Below are 23,010 nucleotides of genomic sequence, written 5' to 3' on the forward strand. Positions count from 1 at the left end.
CTCGGCCTAATCAACCATCCGGCTAATGGCTTTTAGGCAGTCGGCAATTCATTTGCATCCCTTTAAAACAGAATACTGATGAATGATGAAGGATGAATGTTTAAGTTCGCCCATTTGATTCCGCAAATGGCATTGGCACCTCGGTTTGTTATTGTTATGGTCGACTTATCCTAGACACCAGCGACTGAGCGGGGTCCTCTCTCTAGACCGGAAATAGAACATACAGAGGAACAGGGCATAAAAACTCGGCAAGACACCCTAACACATATATTGCCTTAATCAAATTTCCCTTACAATATACATACAATGGTGCACTAAATAAGGAACGGGTATAGTGACAGGTTAGTCAACAACAATACATCACGTCACACAGACACTGTGATTATACCTGAGTTATTGTACAAGATGATATTATAATAGGTATGGTGACACTGTTCATACAATGTGTCTCCTCAGACTTTGCGGAGTACACTGGTCTGCTGCACTTAGATATCGCCACACACTTGTATGTTGCTCTAGTCCTGGGAACTTAGGCACTGACACAGCACACTGAGTACGTTAGGTTAGAGACATTTTACTGGTGGTCTTGTCTCACTGTCTGTAGAATACACGGGCACTGTTACTGCTAAGTCCCTAACACGACACTAGGATCTCACTGTGCTGACAAAGTCTAGGCTTAGTCGATATGGCGCCCGGGAGTCGGAGGGAGTCCTACAGGTGAGGCCTCCTGCCGTAGGCACGGGACGGCTCTTGGGGTCGTCACAGCCCTGGCGCGTTTCTGGTCTGGGATACAGGGAGGCCCTTTCCTGTCAGGGCCTCGACCTGGTGAGGGGCCCTCGGGGCTGGGGCCAAACAGCGTCAGGAATCAGGCCTGCCGCTTCTTATTCTGGGCGGAGGGCCGACGGTGAGTGGGGCCAGGGCGGTCCCGCCCTGTGGTCCGAAGACTGGCCCTGGGAGGCCTGGGACTGCAGTCGCCTCTAGGTTGGGACGTCGTCAGGGGTTGACTGCGGCACCTTGTCCGTGGGGCGTCCGTCAGGACCCTGTGTCGTCCAGGGGCAGGCTGGAGGGCGTGGATCCTGCCTTCAGCGACCGGGCCTAGCCACCAGTCCTGGAACGGCAGCATCTCCGGGGAACCACACCTGGAGGGAGAGACAGAGGGGCGTCCCGCGCAGCCATCGGGTGGAGAGTGGGCCACGCAAGGGACTTTCTCCTCCGGGAGAACCCTCGAGACTGTAGACGAAGGGCGTACAGTGGCCGTCTCTTCCTCGATCCGTACAGTGGCCATCATTGCGGTTCCACAGGCCCTTGGGATGGCAGCGGAAGGATATACAGTGGCCGTTCCTTCCCCGGCTCGTACAGTGGCCGTCGCTGCGGTGCTGCTTCCGAAGGAGAAAGATGCAGATGAGGGATGTACAGTGGCCGCTCCCTCCCCGGCACGTACAGTGGCCATCGCCGCGGGTCTGCCTGCCCAACGGGAAGTAGCTGAGGAACATACAGTGGCCATTCCCTCCCCGGTACGTCCTGTGGCCGTTACCGCGGTGATACTCCGGTAGGAGGAGGAGGTGGATTAGGGACGTACAGTGGCCATTCCCTCCCTGACGCGTACAGTGGCCGTCATCGCGGTTCCACTCCTCCTACCTTTGCCTGTCTGTGTGCGTACAGTGGCCGTCACACCGAGGTGGGCTCCAAATGTGGTTGCAGCAGTAGGTCGTACAGTGGCCATTCCTTCCCCAACGCGTACAGTGGCCGTCATCGCGGTGCTGCAGGGGGAAACAGTTGAGGGACGTACAGTGGCCGTTCCCTCCCCGGTACGTCCCGTGGCTGGGCAGGTTGAGGGGAAGAGGAACACTAAGTCGGGGCGCACCTGAGCCCGTCTCGCTCTGGGCCGGCGTCGCGCTCACCTGGCCCACTGTGGTGTCCTCCTGGGGTGAGGGTGGGGTTGCGGCTCCGTAGTGGAGCGAGGGGTCTGGCGGCGGGAGCGCGCATTTCAGTTATAGTTCTCTGTTTTGCCTTTTTTTTTTTTTTATTCTGTCTTGTCAATAAAAATTTGCTGATAATGCTGCTTAAGACTTAATGGTGGATCGTGCCCACTGAGCTCTATAGTATGGAGAAGCTTTTTCATGGGTAGCACCGCGTAGTTTGTGTGTCCGCCGTCAGGACCCAGGGCAGCGCTGATGATATTTATGCACTACACCCGATGCCCGCGCCTTTTGAAATCAGCCGATGAATTCGGAAACTATAGTGTCATAGTCCACTGCGCAGTTAAAATATAGTGCCAAGGCCCACTGCTCAGCTTATGTAAGCAACAGCGAAACCGTGACAGCAAGTTAAGAATAGTATTACCATGGTGGATGCGACGAGTGCGGGTGTTTCAATGTGGCGGCTAAAGTCACACGATCGCTGTGGAGATAGCCCCTCCAAGCTCAATGGTCGTGCCACACACTTTCTACATACTGTATATAACACAGTGGTTACAAATCTGTGCATAAGTTGTGGCTTGTGCAACAAAATGTGGTGGATTTAACTAGACATTCCTTCAGCAAAGACTGAATGGCTGAAATGTTTATTTTTACAAAGTCGTATGTAACGAATTGAATTGAATTGAAATATTTATTGTTGTAAAAGGTACAGAGTGCTAATACAACAAAAGAAGATGGTGGGTCGTGCTACACACCTTCTCCAGGAAATACAGTCACATACAGTCATCTAAGTGGTGTTAATTTTTAGCATACCAAAAGGATATGTAAGTGGTAAAGATGTTTATGAAGATGATGAACTATTTAGGTAATATGAGCGTAACGCTGAGCCGAAATTACTGTTAACCGAAATTCTCTGGCCATCAGCTGGAACTGGATTACTGGATGCAACAGACTGACGACAGTGCGTCACGTCAGTTGGAGCTTTGGCAGTTGGGAATTTGGTTGGTTGGCGTTTGTGAATAGTGGACGTCTATCCTTACCTGGAGGGCGGATCCTTCCTGCATGACGTGCAAATTTCGAGGCAAAATGGAATCGCCTGTGTCAAGATCGAGGCTGGAAATCAACTTCATGCGCCTTTTAAATGAAACTCAACAAATGGCCAGTGGCAACAAACCAAAGGATTGGACTTTCGAAAAGGTATGTGTGTATAATTTTTACATATCCTACTCAAAATTATATAGGTATACATTATTGACCAATGCTGTGTCTGGACTATAAACTTCCATACCAAGCTTTAAGTACAGTCGTGGACAGAGAAACCTGGGCAGGTGAGGCGAGGCAAATGTCATATTTTCTCTTTTGCCCCGGCTTGTCCGTCACTCTTCGTTCACGACTCCTTTCCCCCATCCCCCCCACCCCCCATCCCGTTTACCCTCTCTTCATAGCACCTGCCAGGCTGCGCTCCCCATCCCCCCTTCCCTGATACACGCCAGTTCACTAATCCGCCGACCTTGAACCATGTGTGTGTGTGTGTGTGTGTGTGCATCCTTGACACAAGCCTCTCCAAACATTTTTTGATCACAACCCATCCCTCCCTCTTCCCTACAGCTACTCTGCTAACACGCACACACACACATATAAGCTCATCTTCATTCTTCGTATACGCAGCTGCTCTCTCTCTCTCTCTCTCTGTTTTTCAAGATTCTGTAGGACGGAATAGTAATGTCAGTGCAAAGTATGCTTTTATTATTGTGATATAAGTATTATAAAATAAAACTTAGGAATATATTTAAAGAAAACAACTGCAGTAGGCTGGTTGGCCCATGTGAGGCAACTCCTGATTTTGGATCTGCATACAAGAGAGAAGTGAGGAGTGACCACTTGTCCCCCCATCTCTCTCTCTCTCTCTCTCTCTCTCTCAATAATGTATAGGAGTGAATAATAATGTCAGTGCAAAGTATGCCTTTACTGTGATATAAGCATTACAAATTAAAACACTGGAACATATTTATAGAGAACAACTGCAGGAAATCCTCTTGAGACGTCAGCATGTGGAACTGTCATTATTTCCCTGCGGGCCAATTAACGTTCACCTTCATACTTGCCTACTCCCTTCTGCCACCATTTTCGCCAATTCTCTTCATCTTTACTTTCCAATTCACACCATGCCATTCGTTATGATAAGAATTGCACATACAGACACATACACATACACACACATATATATATATATATATATATATATATATATATATATATATATATATATATATATATATATATGTATATATATATATATATATATATATATATATATATATATGTGTATATATATATATATATATATATATATATATATATATATATATATATATATATACGACAGACAGATGGTGCCAGAGAGATGGTAGATGGGGACGGGAGGAGGGGGAGAAGAAAGGATGCAAGGAAGTGTTTAGATTGAGAGAGAGAGAGAGGGTAGATGGGGGAGGGAGGAGGGAGAGAAGAAAGGAAAGACCATTATATATATATATATATATATATATATATATATATATATATATATGAGTGATTGAGAGAGAGAGAGAGGTGAGGAGTGTCCACATGTCCCCTGGGAGTAACCAGCCTTTCCTGGTCATATGGTTAGGACGGTGAGGAGGTGAGGGAAGGAAGGGGATGGGGGGGTACGGCTCATATGGACGAAGATTTAGTGGAAAAATCGAAAAGGAAAAAGAAACTATCAGCTCAGCCCCTGAGTGTCCAGGTTTCTTTGTCGATGACTGTACCAGCAACACTATTTTGGTTGCTGTTTTAAAAATTCGGTAAAATTTTTGTTTCAACCCCTAACAGAAGTACGAGATTTTGAACCTTTTTTTTGGTATTGTAGACAGTTCTAAGGCCCTTTTCTTCTATGGCCTTTTTGTCGCAAATTATGGTCAGTTTTCGGAAAACTACATTTCTCGACCCAGGAAGTCTGACACAACCACATTGTAGACCACGTCATTCTGAATCTTTTCCATTATACATTTGATTTTGGAAATGTATATTTAATGTAAAAATCCTGTATAATATTACCATGGATCTCCCCTCAGATTCAAACTTTCGCATTATCCATTCTGCCTGTCATGGCAGCTCCCGGGCGTGACGTCATGCCAGTACAGTTCATGCTTGTACGTCACGGTCAGTGAAATTAAAATCAGCCAAGAGGTGGGCCAATCAGATCATTGATAGCATTAGGAGATTTTCAAATTTCAAACATCCCTTACTTTAGTCAGTTCCACAATGGCTTCCACTTGTAGTGGGCGTGCTGTGTCTGAATAATGAGGCCATCGCTCAGTTTTTTAAGAATAAGCAGGAAAGTGTGAATTTCCTTTGCAGGCACCTGTTCTGTCTTCCTCCCTGAAGTGTAAGAAGTGTGGAAGTGACCTACATTATAGACAGGACCTTCATCGGTAATACTGTAAGAATTTTAAGGGTTACGCAAATTCAAAGAAGTGAAGGGCTTGTAGGTTTAGAGGATTAAGGCAAACCCTTCCACCTCATTCTCCTCCTCCGACATTTAAGGCCAGGTAAGGTTAGGTTAGGTTGGGTTGGGTTAATGTTATGTTAATAATATGGAGGGGGTGAAGCCCCCCAGTTAGGATATAGTCCTTTTCCAGTGACATCACAGAAATGTCATGGTTTTGTTTACGACTCCATATTGGACGGCAAACTCCTCACAGTATTGACTGTCCAGACAAGGCTGTCAGAGATGAAACTGTCAGATATATGCAGAAATCTGGATCAACACCACCAAGATCTGTACAGGAACAAGATAAAGTGTTTGAGGCTAGACGCTTACCCCATATCTAGGGAGAAATTCACCTGTTTTAAGTACGGGTGACCAAAACCAGATCTCAGATATGGCGATCTCTATCACTGTTTGGTTAAAACCCCGTGAGTTCACCAGGGCATCCCTCAAGGTAAATATGATTAATATATCTAGCTGGACTTGATATACAGCACATGTAAATCATAAATTATTGACGTGGGGCCAAGGTGGTAGGGATTGTATACACAAGGAATCGAGTATTTGATGAATGAGTGGAGGGTAGGAGTGCAGGAAGGAGGTGGAGGGAGGGTGAGGGGTTTGAATGGCAGTGGGGGTGGGGGGGGGATTAGGGTTGGTTTGGCGCAGCATTTCTTAACCTTTTCAGACCTCATCACCCTCTGCGGTAAGGTCACACAGTCCAGCACCCCTTAAATCTGGTTACTGGGACAATGGTTGCTACACTGCTACAGTTACTGCCCTGCTACAAGGAAAAAGTAAAGCGAAGTACTTCTTGACAATTCAGTTTATACATTCTCCAAAAATAAAATATCAACAATGCCAATACTAAGCATAACCAACATTTGTTGCACTTTCCAGCACCCCCTAAAGCTGACTGAAGCACCCCCTGGGGTACTAGCACCCCAGGTTAAGAAACGCTGGTTTGGCAGGTGGAGGTTTGGGGGGTGAGGGTGTGGAGGAGGGTAGGGGCTGAGATGGGTAGGGGATGGAGGGGAAGGGGTTGGGTGATGGTAGAGAGTATTGTGGAGGGGAGTTGGGGGTGTGGGGGGGTTGGGGTTCAAAAGTGGGGGGTATGTGGTTGTTGAGGGGTGGGGGATGATGGTGGGATGGGAGTGGCAATGGGAGGGTAGTGGGTGTGTGTGTGAGGTGGTTGGGTGGCAGTGGGGGAGATGGGGGTGGGGGGTGGCTCACCTGATATGAAATGCCTGCTTCAAAGTCAGGTGTAGGCCGTCGGCTGCCAGTTCTCTCTCTTCATGGCAGCTATCCCCTTCTGTTGCCTTTCCTCATTTCCTGGAAACTGGCAGAAGTTTACCCACTTCCACTTTTCTGCTGTGACTTACAGCCGAAGGCACAACAGTGGAATACCATTGTGGAAATTGCAATTCTCTCTCTCTAGACGTCTGACAATTTGCCATCCAGTATGGCGTCGTAAACAAAAGTCACATGACCCATGACGTCACGTGGAAAAGATCTACACGGTTCAACCCATATCCTTGATTTTGAATCCAAAAATATTTTTTCTGGTCAATTTTAGTGTGATTTGAATGAATTTGACCTTCCATTTTGTCGGAAATCACTTGTTCTGGAGATAAACTTGGGTAGGCCTGTCTCCAAAACGAGTGATTTCCGACAAAAATAAAGGTCAAATTCATTCAGATCACACTAAAATTAACCAGAAAAAATATTTTTGGTTTCAAAATGGAGGAATGTAATTTTCCAAAAATTGACCCAAATTATTTTTATTTTACTCTACCTAATCAAACCTTCAGGAATAAAATATATATAATTTGTAACAAAAGTGTCAGAAGAATTGTCTTAGAATTTTCTAATATACCGAAAAAAATGGATGAAAAACTCATATTTCTGTTAGGAGTTGAAACAATAATGGAAGCAAAAATTCTACGGTCAATTTTCGGTAGTTCACCATACTCAGTCCAGGAAATCTGATACAACCAAGTTGTAGACCACATTATTTCGAATCTGTTCCACGATAAACTTGTATTTGGAAATGTATAATTAACGTGAAAATCCTGTATTTAATTATCTCTGATCTCTACTGACGTCTGGCAGAGGCCGGCCATATTTAATGTTCCTAACACGCATTTTTTTACTTTTGAAAGCTGGATGTCAAACACAAGTGAGGTTGGGTTGAATTAGGTTTGGTTAAATCGTTAAGTTTCCCATTGCTTTGACATGAAAGACACTGATGCATCTTGTTGGAGTGATAATTGGTAAATAATGCGGCCAGTCGGAGAGACCATTGGTAAACATTACCACGGGCAACCTGGCCACCTCCTAAACTACCCAAAACTAGGTATATTTTGCCTTGGATAGCCTATGCCTAATCTCCAAAATGAGTGGTTAAAAAAAAAAAAATGAAGCTCAGATTCATTTAAATCACACTAAAATCAACCAGAAAAATATTTTTCTGTTTTGAAATTGAGTGATGTGAACCACCGAAAATTGACCAATTCTTTAAACTCCCAGCCCTTTAATACAGTTTTGTATAATTTGCTGTGTAGAATCTAACCTGATTATCAAAGTACAGTAATAGGCTTATAAAGTTTCACAAGTGATTAATTGTGAAGTTATTAATATTATAAATCTCACAAATTTTACACAAACCAAGCATTTACTTAAAACCTGAAAGCCCTACAGGGACTTTCAGGTCACTTTGGCCCCAAGTTCAGTCTGTTACCAGTCATTTTAATCATGTTTTCATAAGGTCTTTTTAGACCAGTTCCATCTCTGATGTGCATGTATTGGGTAGAGGATGGAGTGGGCAGTCGTGACAGAATCAGCTGAGTTATGTAAACAGAGGGAATAAGATGGTAATAAATCTATCTATGTATCCATTGCCAGACGCCTTAATCCCTTATACGAGGTGGCCACAAACAAATCGCCTCCACGTCGCCCTGTCCCTCGCCGTTTCACTGTCCTGCTCCCAATTCACTTCCCCCTCTCTCATATACCTCTCCACTCCATCCCTCCATCTCAACCTTGGCCTTCCCCTCCCTCTCTTCCCCTCCACCTCACTCACATACACTCTGCTCATCAGTCTCTCACCCCCATCCTCTTCACATGGCCAAACCACCTCAGTGTGTTTCTCCTAATGCTTCCTATCACATCCACAGCCACACCACAATGTTCCTTCACCTCCTCATTTGTCAGTCTGTCTCTCCTTGTGACTCCACAGGCTCCTCTCCAATAACTCATTTCCACTGCTCTCACTCTTGACTTGTGTCCCTCCAACAGCGTCCAAGCTTCACTTCCATACATCAGAGTTGGTATCACAATACAGTACTGTCATGTAATAACTTTTTCACTTCCATGCTTACGTCCCTGTTTCTTATCACTGCTTTCAAGGAACCAGCAACCTTTCTTGTTGTGCCCTTTCAAGCACTTCACCCTCCAAACTTCCATCCTTACTCATCACACTACCCAAGTACTTAAACATACTCGCATTTTCCATTTCCTCATCATCCAATCTTACTGTACATTCACAGGCTTCACCTGTCTCGAAGACCATCGCTTTACTCTTCCCTACATTCACCTTTAGATTCCGTTTCATACACACTCTCCAAAACTCATCCACCAAGCCTTGCAGTTTCCCTTCGTCTTCACTTAACAACACAAAATCATTTGCAAACAACAGCACAGGGAGTTTACAAACTCTGCCCTCTCCCACCAGGGCCACTACAATATCCACTGCCCTACCTTGTACAGTATCTCTTTTATAACCCCACCCATATACAGATTGAACAGCCATGGAGACATGACACATCCCTGTCTCAACCCAACCTTCAAATAGAAAAACTCACTCAGTTCACTATCCACACGCACTGCAGCTTTAGCACCCTCATACTTACATAGCTATAAATATCGTCGTCATTAGAGTACACAGTAGCTGTTTCTATGTCATATAAAAGAAAATATGACAGCTTGCCACTGTATCACTTTTAGAATCATGGTAATGAGTTCTCAGTACACTGTGAAGTTAAATAACTGTGCAACTTACATTTTTACTTAAATAGAGAACTAGCTGATAACCAGAGACAAAGGATGCAGTACGTGTCCTTAAGGAAGTATTACTGGGATATAGTAAGTGCTGTCATGACCTTATAATAATCCATAGAGACTCACAAAATTTGAATTTCCAGACATTTTCTCTCACTAATTCAGCCATAACAGATCATCTTTTTCTATTCAGGTTTAAACAAGCATTCATTTCAGGTAGCATCTACATTGATATCACCGTCCTATGTCACTGTTGACTTATGCAAAATTCTGTTTTGAAAATAATACATTATCAGGGCTCTTGCTAACTGCCGATGGTTGCGAGCCATCTGGCTCCTAAGGTTTCAGATTTACGATCCAAATAAAATTTTAGTAGCCAAACTGACTACGAGCCGAAATATTTTATGAGCAATAAATATATTTATTTATTTACACATTGTGATGATTACAATCATATAATGAGGTTTTAAACATTCACAATGGTGACAAGGAAAGACAATTGATCACAACGTGCTTTTTTGTTCATTTAAGTGAGATTTACTTATTTTGTAGTTTACTGGGTTTTGAAGTGGATGTATTTTCTCCTCGCCAAAAGGTGACTTGCATGTAAAATTTGTTCGCCGAAGGAAAAAAATACTTGCATTTGCGAGCTGTGGCTCGCCAAACAAGAGCCCTGATTATTTTGCTTGTACTTCTGTCGGCCATCAGTGCCATATCAGCTGTTTACTCTGGGCACAGAATGCTCTTGGCTGTCCTTGTTGCCCAGTGCTACCACACACATCCTTTGTGTGCAGGACTAGGTAGACCCAATCCTGGCTCTGGAGCAGGACTGCTTAAGACCAATCTTGACCGGTCTGATTTTTCAGAAACTCTCACCAGAACAGCCATGGGACGAGTCTCGACCAGCCTGGACTGTTCTGAAATCTTCGTGAAAATGTGGCATTTGATGCTACAAGCCAGACCTAATCAGACCTAACGTAATCTGGATATTATGCTCATTTCAGCCCATGCTCTATCCGTTATTTTATCGGTCTTAAGTACTGTAGTTAGATCTCGCTTGTGTAAACACTTCTTCTCGCTTATGTGGCACTTCGATCAGAAATCAGTAATCCTGGAGGTACAGTACTGGAATATGGGTATTAAAAGGAAATGATATGTCTGCATGATTTCATTATGTTGTCCTAAGTCAGGTAGCCTACTGGTATTTTATTCTCTTTTACAAATGGTTAGAACAGTGTTTCCCAACCTTGGGGGCACACTCCTCTGGGGGGGTGTTTGAGATTGCCAGTGGGGGCGTGGGGTAATCAGAGTTCAACATAGCGCTAGGCCATTCAAATGCATACAGGGTATTCCCAAAGATATGTAGGAATAAGAAACTTTGATAGGAAAACTTCACAATCGTCATTTCAAGCAACCACATATAGTGTTGCCATCTAGCGTCTTAAGCATCCATATGGAACAGATAAAAGCATCGTTGTTTAGGCGTCAGAGGGGTGGCCCGGGTAGGGGGCATCATGAATGCAGTCCTGACCAAAGGGGGGCGCAGTGCTAAAAAGGTTGGGAACCCCTGGGTTAGATCATCCCAGGCCCTGCACAGTTTCAATTCCCAAGAGGAGACTGTTTTTTTTTTTCAATCAGTTAATGCCATCAAGGGAAACATGCTGGTCATTTGGTCATTTATCATTAACTGCAGTGGATTGTGGTAACCTAACCTCAGGCACCTACACAGCAAAAGGGTTAAAATGAGACTGATTGTTTGAAATAGCAAAAGAATTTTCTCCAGCCAAGGGGAATACCACACAAATGTATATCACTCTTAACAATTGTTTCAGTGTGTTAGGCCAGATTAGATGCTTTATTCTGGATGATTATATTTAGTTGACAGGAGTTTCAAACACAAAGATGGACATAAATTTGCATGGTGTAGAGGGAACAGGGATTATGTTGAAAGGAGCCTAATTGATTACGTGCTCATAGAGAGGTTGATGCTTGGAATGGTTGCTGATACGAGGGCCATGAGAGGACGATGTGGAGGTCTGTCAGATCATATGATTGTGGTATGCAAGATCAAGCTGAGAGGAGTGAGGTGGACCAGGAGAGAGAGGAGCAATCAGGGAGAAAGACTGAAAGTCGAGAAGCTGAGGATCGAAGAAATGGCAGATGAATACAGGGCCAAAGTAGGGGAGGAGTTAGAATTAGTGGATTGGAATGAAATGGATCTGGACAGTCTGTGGAATGCTTATAGGGATTGCTTGGTTAGAAATGCTAAAGCGGTGTGTGGTGTGGCAAGAGTAACAACAAAGAAGAAAGGTACGGCATGGTGGGATGAAGAGGTTAAGAGAGCAGTGGAAGAAAAGAGGAAGAAGTGGCTTGAGTGGTTACAGGATGGGGGTTCAGTTGAAATAACTGAATATATTGAGAGCAAGAAGCATGTTAAGAGACTAGTGAAAAGGAAAAGGAAGGAGGTACTGTAAATGATGATCTAGGGAGAAATATGAATGCAAACTACTCTGAAAATAGGAAGCTATTCTGGAAAGAGGTGCAGAAATGTAGAAGTGAAAGCGGAAAGAAATATGAAGGATGTAGGTGGTAGATTATTAACCCATGGGGATGAAGTAAGGACCAGATGGAAAGAATATTCCTAATGAATGGGAATAGAGAGAGCAGAGCCATTGTAAACATTATTGGTTTTGGGGGTGTGCAGAGAAGGAATGCAGTTCCAGGAAATGTGACACTGACACAGGCGAAGAGCGCTGTGAAGCGGCTGGAAGATGGGAAAGAAGCTGGGGTTGATGAGGTGTATGCAGAGGTGATTAAGTGTAGTGGAGAGAGCAGAATGAAGTGCCTGTTGGAGATATTTAAGAAGGCATGGACGAGTGAAACTGTCAGCAGAGTGGAAAGAGGCTGTGATTTTACCCCTGTACAAAATTAAAGGTGCGTGAAGTGAGTGCAAAAATTATTGTGGCATAAGTTTATTGAGTGTGGTAGGGAAGGTATATGGAAAAATTATTATAGAGAAAGTAAGAGAGATATCAGAAGTCCTGGTGAAAGATGAACAGGGTGGCTTTAGGAGTGGCAGATGATGTGTGGATCAAATATTTGCAGTGAGACAGATAGCAGAGAAGGCTTGTGAGAAGGACTATAAGGTGTTTATGGCATTCTTGGATCTGGAAAAAGCATATGACAAAGTAGACAGCGAAGGATTGTGGAAGGTTTTACGCATGTATGGTGTAGATGGTAAGCTGCTATGTGCCGTCAAGAGCTTTTATGGTGGTAGTGAAGCATGTGTAAGGGTTAATGGGCATTTAAGTGAATGGTTCACGATGGGTGTGGGCGTGTGAGAAGGTTGTGTGATGTCCCCATGGTTGTTCAGTTTATAGATGGATGGGGTGATGAAAGAAGTAAAAACACGAGTAATGGAGAGAAGGATGGTGCTGGTAATGAATGGTGATGGATGGAATACTGGTATTTCAAATTTGTTGTCTGGTGGTGATGCAATAGCTGCTGCTTGCAAATACCGGACAAGAACTTGGTAGACTAGTGCAGAGTTTTGCTGGTGTCTGTGAGCTTCGTGCCTTGAGAGTAAATGTAGAAAAGGGTAAAGTGATGTTATTTAGGGAGAAGGTGACTCCCAGTGCAATGTTACAGTGAATGGAGAGAGAGACTGGAATTGGTGAGAGAGTTCAAATACCTGGGTACAGTGAGAGAAAGGAGACAAAATGTCCAAAAGAAGTGGAAAGTAGAGTGATACAAGGAAGGAAAGTAACTGGTGCAATGAAGGCCTTGATAAGAAACAGAGGTTTGAGTGCTGCTGCTGCACAAGGCTTGCATGAAGGAGTCTTAGTTCTAGTTTTAACATATGGATGTGAGACTATTGTGTGGTATGAAAATTAAAAGTCAAGTGTGATAGCAGTGGAGATGGGACTGCTGAGGAATTTATGTGGAGTACAGAGTAAGAGAGGATGGGATATGATTTGTGAAAGATGTGGAGTTAGAAAGTCTGTGAACACCAGAATCGAAGAGAGTGTACTGAGATGGTATGGTCATATGGAGGGAATGGATAACAATAGCTTGGTGAAAAAGGTATATCTGAACTAATTTGAAGGAGGGAGGAGGCAAGGTAGGCCAAGGAGAAGGTGGAGGGATATGGTGGATGAGTGTGTGAGGAAAGAGGTATAGAAGTCAGTGAGGCTAGGGGACTGACAAGAGATCGAGCTGGCTGGATGAATATTGTGAGAAGTGCATGATCAGGGATTTGGCACCCTTTTTTAATGTGACAGCGTCCAGATTGACTCTGTCGGATATGTTAATGTGAAGCTACAGAACGTGGTGAATGTTTTTGGTGTATGAGATAGAGCCAGGATTCCGGGGACTTGAATGATGAGTGAATGGAAGCATGGCCCATTGGACTGGGCAAATTTGAGCTGTCTGGACATTGCTACCCCTCACCCTGCCCTAGGGTGAGAAAGGAGGTCTGGATGATGAATGATGATGACAGGAGTTTCACATGGTAAAATATAAATATTAATGTTGTGTTGTCACCTATATGTTGAGGATGAGAGGAAATGGCAATATAAGTCACTTCAATACTTTACTGCAGTGTGATTGAACTGTATCCAAAAATCTCATAGTACATAAGAAAAGAGAATAACTGAATAGTTTGACCTATATTGCCATTTCTTTCAGTGGCTGGAAGGTCGAAGTTTGGTAGTCCTGTACGGCAGTGAGATGGGAACAGCTCAGGAGATTGCAGCAAGGGTGGGGAGGGAGGCCAGGCGCCACTTCTTCATGCCTAACGTGTCTGCCATGGATGATTACCCCATAGAGAGGCTGTTGAAGCAGACACTTGTGGTGTTTGTAGTCTCCACAACAGGACAAGGAGATGACCCCAGCAACATGAGGTCCTTTTTTAAAACTATATGGTCAAAGAGAAAGGATAGAATGTTTTTATCCAGTCTGCAGTTTGGAGTGATTGGGCTTGGAGATTCCTCTTATCAGAAATTTAATTATGCTGCCAAAAGACTGAATAACTTGTTAACTCACCTAGGTGGGCAGCCCATCATGAATCTTGGTCTTGCTGATGACCAACACGACCTTGGTCCAGAATTTGTGATTGACCCGTGGCTAGAGAGTTTCTGGAGTAAGATCACAAAGTTATATCCATTTCCTGAGGGAATGCAGCCTCTAAGTCCATCAGTGTTATTACCATCAAAGTTCAAAGCTACTTTTGTAAATGACTTAGAATCCAGCGAAAACACATTGCAGTTAGGATCTGAAGATGTAGAATCCAGCCAAAACACAGTGCAGTCAAAATCAAATGCCAGTTCTTTTGACAGTGCCTGCAAAGTCAAAGTAACAATGAACCAAAGGGTCACATCTGTGGATCATTTCCAAGAAGTACGATTGGTAGAGTTTGACATTTCACAGATTGAAGGTCGACATAAGCCAGGCGATGTGTTGATGGTACAGCCACAGAACCTTGAAGAGCATGTAGAGGAATTTATAAATGTTCTGGCCCTTAATCCACAACAGAGGTTTTACTTAGAAGTGAATGATCCCAATAGTGTTCTGCCATCGCCTTCACTCCTACCGAGACCTTGCACGATTAAAGAATGCGTTGAGACATATTTTGATGTACAGGCCATACCTCAGAGGTATTTCTTTGAACTTCTGGCACATTTTACCAGTGATGAAAATGAGAAAGAGAAGTTTCTTGAATTTTCTTCATCTGAGGGCCAACAGGCTCTTTATGACTACTGTAATCGACCAAAGAGGACTATCATGGAGGTGTTTGCTGATTTCCCTCACACAAGTACTAATATTCCTTTTGAGTATTTGTTTGACCTGGTTCCTGCAATTAAGCCAAGACCATATTCCATTGCATCTTCCAGTCTGGCAGTTCCTAACAGAGCTCAGCTTCTGATTGCAGTTGTTCAGTACCGTACGATTCTAAAGCGAAAAAGACTTGGCCTTTGCACGAATTGGTTAGCTCGACAGAAGGTGGGAGACTGTGTGCCTGTTTGGATTAAGCCAGGTACTTTGACTTTCCCAGATCTGTCCAGTGAGAGTATACCACCTGTAATTATGATTGCCCCCGGCACTGGCTGTGCACCTTTTCGCTCCTATATCCAAGAGAGAGTTGCAAGTGGGGTCTCAAAGGGTTTAGTAATGGTGTTTGGCTGCAGATACAGTTCAAAAGACTTTTTCTTCAAGGAGGAATGGGAGGCACTGGTAAATAATGAACAGCTTGAGTTGTATTGTGCTTTTTCAAGAGATCAGGAAGAGAAGGTGTATGTGCAGCATGTCATGAAGAAAAATGCACAGTATCTTTGGAAGCTCATTGGAGAACAGAACGCAATGGTGTATTTTGCTGGTAATGCTAAGAGGGTGCCAATTGATGTGTATGAAGCATTGACTTACATTATTGAAACAGGAAGAGGGAAGGGAGCACAAGATGCTGAAGAGTATATGAAAAATAATCTGACTAAACGATACCAGACAGAAACTTGGGCATAGAGTACAGAACGATATAGCATCCAGTTGATGTGGATAGAGCATTGACTTACATTATTGAAACAGGAAGAGAGAAGGAAACATAAGATGCTGAAGAGTATGTGAAAAATAATCTGACTAAACGATACCAGACAGAACCTTGGGCGTAGAGTACAGAAAGATACAGCATTAATGTATTGTGGTAGAGGATCGTATTCTAAGTGATTTGGATATTTCATACTGCCTTTTCCATGATTTATTCAACTCATTGCACCTAAATATCCTCATGTTTGTTACTGATGCAAGGTATACCTGTATACCATAAGTGGTTTACAGGAGAATGTGAAGGTATAACATGCAGAATGAGGTGCCGTGAAGCCTCCTATGCCACTTAGAGTATGACCCATAAATTTTAGGATTGATTTAAAAGTCAGTACGAGTTGCAAAGTACCACATGAAAAGCTTTGCAGTTACTTTTACTAGGTTAATGTACAGGTATTATATATGCAGGTAGGATTTTAACACTTGGGTTCCTGTGACTCACTCAGGTAAATAAAATCATCTGGCATTAGCTGGAATAGAATAGAATAGTGTTGTCCCAACCATACAAAAATTTATGGTGTTGTAACAGTATTAACACTCTGTCTCTTTTATCACTCACTCATCTGTTTGAAATCACCTGACAGTAACTGAAATAAAGTACATTATTGAAGAAGATGTGACCATGAGAAGGTTAAGTTTGTACACTAATTACAGAATAAGATACATAGGCCTATGTTGCATTTATACATACATACATACATGCTTCATAAGGGGATTTATTTTTCAAATGTAAAGGCATGTTGTGGTGACATACAGTTTCACTTGTATTTTTGCTCGGTGGAGGAGGGAGAAGGACGGGGAGATTGAGGATGAGATGGAGGGATGGGGCTGAGAGTTTTAAGACAGAGGAGTGTGAGTTGGAGAGGGGGCAGCCTGTTGACAGAGGACAGGGTGACGTGGAGGTGATTCATTTCTGGCTAACGCTTGTGGGATTAAGGCATTTGGTGATAGATAGATAGAGTAGATTTTTAGCTCAATTTGAGTATGGTACTGTATAGTACAGTACATGCCATCCTTGTACAGTATTACTTTATCTTTCCTCTTTTGGGCAGTGCAGCAGTCCTTGTACAGTATTGCTGCACTGTTGCCTCTTTTTGTATTAATAGGTCCTGAAAGCTGAAGTGCAGTAACTATCTGCATTTTAAGAATATACTGTACCAGTATTGTACATATGCAAATAATATGGAGTAAGCTACTACATGAGTTTCTTCACTGGTACCTTTTGATTGATGTAGTTTCCTTTCTGTTTATAAAGTACAGTGTTGACATTGATAAAGTACAGTGTTGACATTGAGGGCGTACATTATGGCCCAGTTTCACATGTCAGAGTCTTTAGACTTATTTCACCAGTATGGATAGTGTAGTTTCTTAAGTTGGGTGCTGATTTTTTTTTTTTTTTTTTTTTTTTTTTTTTTTTTAATGCAAGGAACCAAAGGCCAGGAGCCCACAAAACTGTTCCTTCCAAGAAAAAACAAAATCATTACAAAAGAAAGCCAAATTCAAGATCCATTCACTTCAGGATGCTTGGACACACTGCGTTTTGAAAGACTGGAGATCATAGGAAATAGGAAATACAGACAAAGGGAGACAGTTCCAGAGTTGACCTGTTGACCTGTTGACCTGTTACATAAATGAAGGACTGAACATAATGGTTAATTCTTTCATTGGAGGGTTGGACAGAAAAAGGATGAGAGTTTGTTGCTAGACAGGTGTTACACACCCATCATAGAGGTGGAAGGATGCAAGCAGACAGTACAGAGGAGTAGTGACCATTGAAGTAGCAGTAGAAAAGAGATACAGATACAACAGTGCAGTGAAGAGACAGAAGTGGAAGGGAGCCAGTAAGAGGAGGAGAGTTAATGAGACCAAAAGCAATTGACTCCACCCTATTGAGAAGAGGTGTATGTGGGGAGCCTTCCCACACATGAGAGTCGTACTCTGCACGGGAGAATAAAACCCGTGTATAAAGACAACAATTGTGCAGGGGTAAAGAATGTATGGAGTAGGCTTAGCACACCTAATCTCTTGGAAGCAGATTTTACAAGATATGTAATGTAATCTTTCCAAGATAAATCCTGAGAGAATGAAACCCCAAGTATGTTTAAGGATGATGCAGGATTGAGGCAGATATTGTTAAACATTAGTGGGTACTCCTGTGGAAGATTTTGTTGGGTTGATAGGTGTAAAAATTGAATCTTTGATGCATTAAAAACAACAAGATTATTTTCACCCCAGTCAGATATGAGCCAACTCTGACATTAGGTGTGCCATAGCCTCATCCCTTGTTTGTTGAAGTAAATGCTGAGATGGGCGCTGCAGGAACTGACTGGAAAGGTGAAGGGTGGAATCATCAGCGTATGAGTGGGAAGGATTAGTTGTACAGCATAGAAGGTCATTTGATGAATAAAATAAAGAGTCAATGGTAGGACAGAGCCATGAGGAACACCATTGTTGATAGATCTAGGAGAACGGTGGCTGTCTACAACAGCAGCTATTGAATGACCAGAAAGGAGGTTATAGATGAAGGCACAGATAGAAGGATAGAAGCCTTAAGAGGGCAGTTTGGAAATTAAAGATTTTTGCCAAACTCAACTGAAAACCTTTGAGATGTCAAGTGCAATGGCAAAGCTTTCGCCAAAGTCCCAAAAGGAGGATGACCAGGAGTCTGAAAGGTAGGTGAGAAGATCGCCAGTGGAGCGTCCCTGATGGAAACCATAGTGACAATCAGAAGGAAGGTTGTGCCAGTGGAGCGTCCCTGATGGAACCCGTACTGACCATCAGAAAGAAGATTGTGATAGGAAAGATGCTTTAAAAAATTTTCTGTTAAGAAGACTCGAAAACTTTTGAGACACAGGATATTAAAGCAATTGGGCAATAGTTAGAGGGTTGGGAAAGGTCACCCTTCTTTGGGACTGGCTGATTGAGGGCAAACTTCCAACAGCAAGGAAAGGTACAAATTAATAGCCAAAGGTGAAAGAGTTTACCTCGGCTGGGTTTAAGCACAAATTACAGTTCATGAGGACAACAGGAGGGACCCCATCAGGTCCATGTGTCTTGTTAGTATTGAGGCCAGTGATAGCAGAAAATACATCAGTTTAAGACATTTTAATGCCAGCCATGAGGAAGTCAGATGGGGGAAGTGATGGAGGAACAGCACTGGAATTGTCTAAGGAATTGATGAAGAAAGTCTGAGCGAAAAGATCTGCCATATCAGTAGAAGAAATAGCTACAGAGCCATCAGGATAGAAAAGAGGAGGGAAGTATGATGAGGTAAAGTTGTTAGAAAGGTTTTTGGCAAGGTACCATAAGGAGCAGGAAGAATTCAAGTTGGAGAGTTGAGAGCATTTTATACAGATGAATCTATTTTTATCAGAGTGAAGAACAGACTTAACATAATTCTGGGCAGAAACATAAAAAAGTTGTGATTCAGGGGTGGGTTGGCTCTGGTACCTTTTGTAGGTCTTCTTGTGGACAGCACTAGAACAAGCTTGATTAAACCAAGGCTTTTTTGCATTAGTCAAAGGATATGAGAATGGAATGTATGTTTCCGTGCCCTGAAGAATAACCTCTGTAATGTGCATGGCACACTCAGATGAATGTAGTTGTAGTAGAGTAGTAGATATAACTCCAAGCTCACCTGGATGTGAATCCTGTGGTCTTCAGGAAGCCAGTTCATCCAAGTGCTCTCAGAGGTCTTTTGTCAGTATGATGAAGGATTGTCTGTGCTGTGATTGTGAATGTAGAGAGAGTTACTTGAAGTTTTGGCACAGTCACGTGCTGAGTATGGAGTACTAAATTTCCCTTTCATATGTCATAAAAACAACTTCAGATATGCCATCACACCAGTCATGAATGAGATACCATAACCTTACCATGCATCAGTATAAGCAGTATGGTATCAACATCCAGAAGGTATATGGCACAATCTCGAGTACATACAAGGATTTCTGGGCCTCATGAAATAGACTTTCAAGTTTATGTCCAGTGTCAGATGCACTGGAAAAAAAAAAAAAATCTGACCTGCCTGACTGGTCTCCAGTCACTGGCAAGATGGCTTCATAGTGTGTTATGAATGGCCAGGTTAGTGTCGGATGCTGTAGAGTGTCGAGGGATGCCTTCATATGCTGGCATCACTAGAACTGGACAGTTTTGCTGCCTGGCTATGCAGATGTTTTCCCTGTACCTTAAAGGAAGGTGAGAGACTGCAGGAAAAGAGTAACTTCAGCTTGAAGGCATCAGGGTTCACATCCAGGTGAACCAGAGACAACAGTAACAAGCTAGTGTTTGTGGGCCAATTAACATAAATTTGGTTGTGCTTCCTGGAATGGATTTTACCCCTCCAGTCTAGGTGATATACTTGTTACTTTACAGTACTTGTGCTGCCTGGTGGCCATGCAGGTAAAGTCATTATAATACAACTTACTCAACTTAGGACAGCTCACTAAAGAAGGAGTATTAAAGCTTTATCTATTTTCTCATGCCCTTTTGCCTCAAAGGGCATAGTTCCTTTGCTGCATTTCATTGGACTACTGCCCTTAAATAGGATGAAGTGATGTGTTCCTGTTGTGATGACCGTTATACTTTGGAATTCATAAGCATATTGTATATTATGTTTTGGGAAATGTGTCAGATATGCTTTTAATCCCAAAAAAAAAAAGCAGTATTAACTGCCAGTTCCACAATATGCCATGGTTGGGTCAGAGGTGTGGCTGCTGTGTCCATAACATTTTGAGCAGAACACTTATTCTTTTGTTGTATCCTTTCTCCCCACAGTACATACGATGGTTACAAGATAAGATTCCAGAAATGGAGAAAAGTCCAAAGTAAGTGCAGTTAATATGTACACTTTGGTACAAATTTTGGACAGGTAATCAGGGGCATTTGTCTTCTTAGTGTAACAGGAAAAGTATATGTTTATTAGGATACTTATTGACAGAGTTTGGGAAATAACAGAGGAATTAGGTGGAGAAGAACAGGGAGGTTTTAGGAAGGGAAGAGGTTGTGTAGATCAGATACTCATTCTTAGTTCTTTAGTGGAAAAGTTTCTAGAGAAGGGAAAGAAGTTGTATACGACCTTCATAGATTTGGAGAAAGCATGTGACAGGATGGATAGACAAGGATTGTGGAAAGTATTAGGAATATATGGAGTAAATGGGAAGTTGCTGAATGCCATGAAGAGTATGTATGAGGGTGCTAAGGCTGCAGTGCATGTGGATGGTGAACAGGGTGAATTTTTCTCTCTGAAGGTTGGTTTGAAACAGGGATGTGTTATGTCCCCATGGTTGTTCAGTTTGTATGTGGATGGGGTTATAAAAGAGATGTCAGGTAGAGCAGTGGATGTTGGAGCGGCCCTAATGAGAGAGGGCAGTGTTTGGAAACTCTCTGTGCTGTTTTTTGCAGATGATACTGTGTTGTTAAATGAAGACAAAGGGGAGCTGCAAGGCTTTGTGAATGAGTCTGGGAGAGTGTGTAAGAAATGGAATCTTAAGGTAAATGTAGGGAAGAGTAAAGTTATGGTCTTAGAAATTAAGTCACTGAATGTACAATGAGGTTGGATGAGGAGGAAATGGAAAATATGAGTGCATTTAAGTACTGTATTTGGGTAATGTGATGAGTAAGGATGGAAGTTTAGAGGGTGAAGTGCTTGAAAGGGTACAACAAGGAAGAAAGGCTGCTGGTTCTTTGAAAGCAGCGATAAGAAGCAGGGAAGGGAGCATGGAAGTGAAAAAGTTATAGCATGACAATTTTGTGATACCAGCACTAATGTACAGAAGTGAAGCTTGGACCTTGTTGGAGGGACACAAGTCAAGAGTGAGGGCAGTGAAAATGAGTTATTTAAGAGGAGCATATGGAGTCACATGGAGAGACAAACTAACAAATGAGGAAGTGAAGAAGCATTGTGGTGTGGATGTGGATGTGATAGGAAATGTTAGGAGAAAAACATTGAGGTGGTTTGGCCATGTGGAAAGGATGGAGAGTGAGAGACTGATGAGGAGAGTGTATGTGAGTGAGGTAGAGGCCAAGGATGAGATGGAGGGGTGGAATGTAGAGGTATATGAGAGAGGGGTTGAGCTGGGAGCAGGGCAGTGAAATGGTGGGGGACAGGGCGACATGGAGGTGATTTGTTTGTGGCCACTCCATACAAGATTAAGACATCTGGCAACTGGCAATAGAGAGTTAGATAGACAGATAGCTGTCTATATTATCCGAGTCTCCATCGTTTTTAGTGTATTTATCACAGTATAATAATAGGGAAATTATAGGTCAAATTTATCATTAAACAAATCATGAATTACATTTTTTTGTGTGTGTCAGATTGGACTGACTTGTTGTGTATCTGTGTTATCTGTGTCTCACTCTATTTTTAGTAATCTGTACTATTGAAATATCTGCAGGTTATCATTATTATTATTACTTTTGTTCTTATTTTGAGATGGAGGTATGGAGTAGAGAGGTATATGAGAGAGGGAGTGTGTGAGTTGGGGGAAGGGCAGCAAAATGGCAGGGGAAAGGGCAACTTGGAGGCAGTTTGTTTGTGGCCACCCCTTATGTGATTGAGGTGTCTAGCTATAGGTAGTTTTTTTTTTTTTTTTTTTTTTTTTTTTTTTTTAGCTTCACCTTACATGATTGACATATTGATTTTAGGTTGATGAGATACTGTTTGTGTATCAGTAAATTTAAGAGGCACCATTTACATGCATATACTGTATATACCTGTAGAGAGTTTTCATATTTGATCAGTGATTCTTTTCATGTTGCTGCAAATACTGTTTTCTTGATTCCGTTTTTCCTCTGTAATACAGTATCCTACTGTAAATCCATGTTAAATGCTGAGAGACTGGCACATCAGCTGTACAAGTAGCAGTGTAACTTTAGCATGCACTTTGTCTTTAGTGTAAATTTAATATAAAAAAAAAAAAAGTGTCAGAT

The 23,010-nt window shown here is 42.7% G+C and overlaps 1 protein-coding gene across 2 annotated transcripts in view; it reads left to right on the forward strand.

Annotated features, from left to right (window-relative positions):
• The first annotated feature begins 2,949 nt into the window (after positions 1–2,949).
• The window catches only part of LOC145412237 (NADPH-dependent diflavin oxidoreductase 1), a 38,463-nt gene continuing 18,402 nt past the window's right edge, over positions 2,950–23,010 (forward strand). Inside the window, exons 1-2 of one of the 2 annotated variants that reach the window (XM_080282177.1) lie at positions 2,950–3,116; positions 20,854–20,903. In XM_080282177.1, the coding sequence (XP_080138303.1) occupies positions 2,982–3,116; positions 20,854–20,903 (185 nt within the window). In that variant the 5' untranslated portion in view covers positions 2,950–2,981. Of the gene's footprint in view, positions 3,117–14,172; positions 16,243–20,853; positions 20,904–23,010 lie in introns of those variants that run through there. The other variant, XM_080282176.1, reaches the window with a different exon arrangement.

Source organism: Coenobita brevimanus, chromosome 92 (genome assembly GCF_032717465.1).
Source record: "Coenobita brevimanus isolate Jiangsu-jjx chromosome 92, ASM3271746v2, whole genome shotgun sequence".
Classification (NCBI taxonomy): Eukaryota; Metazoa; Arthropoda; class Malacostraca; order Decapoda; family Coenobitidae; genus Coenobita; species Coenobita brevimanus.